Here is a 1122-nt window from a genome sequence, read left to right on the forward strand (position 1 = left end):
TATATATATATATAGATTATATAATTTTAACGCAATTTCATTCATAATGATAAAGCGAGCATTTAGCAATTCTGAATCAACTAAATAGCAATAGAAAATATTATTAAAGAGGATACATGTACTCTCTAAATTTCTTGGAATAAAATCTCACTCCAAAAGGTTTAAAATATTTCCACTATTAAAAAAGAATGAAAAATTTGCACTCTTGAATAAGAGAGACAGATTTTCATTTTTTTGGGGTGAGATTTCACTTTTGGAATGAGATTTACTCCAAAAAAAAAGAGTGAGATTACTTTCTTTTGAAATGAATTTCACTCCAAGAAATTTAGAGTACGATAATGAATAAATGCCTTAGTATACCGACTTATGCGTATGCATAAGAAATTCCTTTGACTTACCGCGAAGCACTTCATTGTTTCTCGTGGTAGTTTTGGATCGAGTGTACCATAAGTCCGGTCGGTCAGCGTTTTTATACGAAATGCCCGGTTCGGGATGTATGCGATTACTTTCACTGAAACGACAAGGAACACGCCCTGCTCCGCGATCCGCGCACCTCCGGATTATTTTTTCTGGCTGGTCGGTTGGTCCATCCGATTCTCCGATCTGACGTAACGGTCAGAGCCGTCGCAAACTTGCTCTCAAAACGGGTTCGATTCCGCATTATTACGCGGTTGTTACGTGCGTAATTGTCTACACCGGTGTGTATATTGATATAACATCATCTGTTTCCTCGTTCAATTCTTTTTTTTGCTAAAAGGGCTTACTTTTACCAATTGGCGTGCAAGACAGTCCAACGTCCAAAATTAGGATCGATCGATGTGGTAACGTAATGACGGATCTGCGGCAAGGGACTGATATAATTTTTAATGAATGTATATTCATATATTACATAATGAATGTATATACATATATTATATAATAAGATGTATTAAAGATAATTTTTTTTCTTTTTATATACAAAAAGAATGATTTTGCTAAAATATCTAAAAATTTAGCCAAATATAGATCTGAAAATAATTGTGTTGAATCATCAAAAATTTATTTAAAATGCATTGATAACAATGCAGCAAAAAATTTTAATATTCTAGCAAACAAGTTTGAATGTTTTGCATAATTATTTTA

The 1122-nt window shown here is 32.9% G+C and overlaps 1 protein-coding gene across 1 annotated transcript in view; it reads right to left on the reverse strand.

Annotated features, from left to right (window-relative positions):
* LOC108693491 (ATP-dependent RNA helicase dbp2-like) overlaps positions 1-448 on the reverse strand; it is a 2890-nt gene extending 2442 nt beyond the window's left edge. The window contains exon 1 of the mRNA XM_018202478.1: positions 399-448. Coding sequence (XP_018057967.1) covers positions 399-413 — 15 coding nt within the window. The 5' untranslated portion in view covers positions 414-448. The remainder of the gene's footprint in view (positions 1-398) is intronic.
* Positions 449-1122: the final 674 nt, after the last annotated feature.

Source organism: Atta colombica, unplaced genomic scaffold (genome assembly GCF_001594045.1).
Source record: "Atta colombica isolate Treedump-2 unplaced genomic scaffold, Acol1.0 scaffold9, whole genome shotgun sequence".
NCBI lineage: Eukaryota > Metazoa > Arthropoda > Insecta > Hymenoptera > Formicidae > Atta > Atta colombica.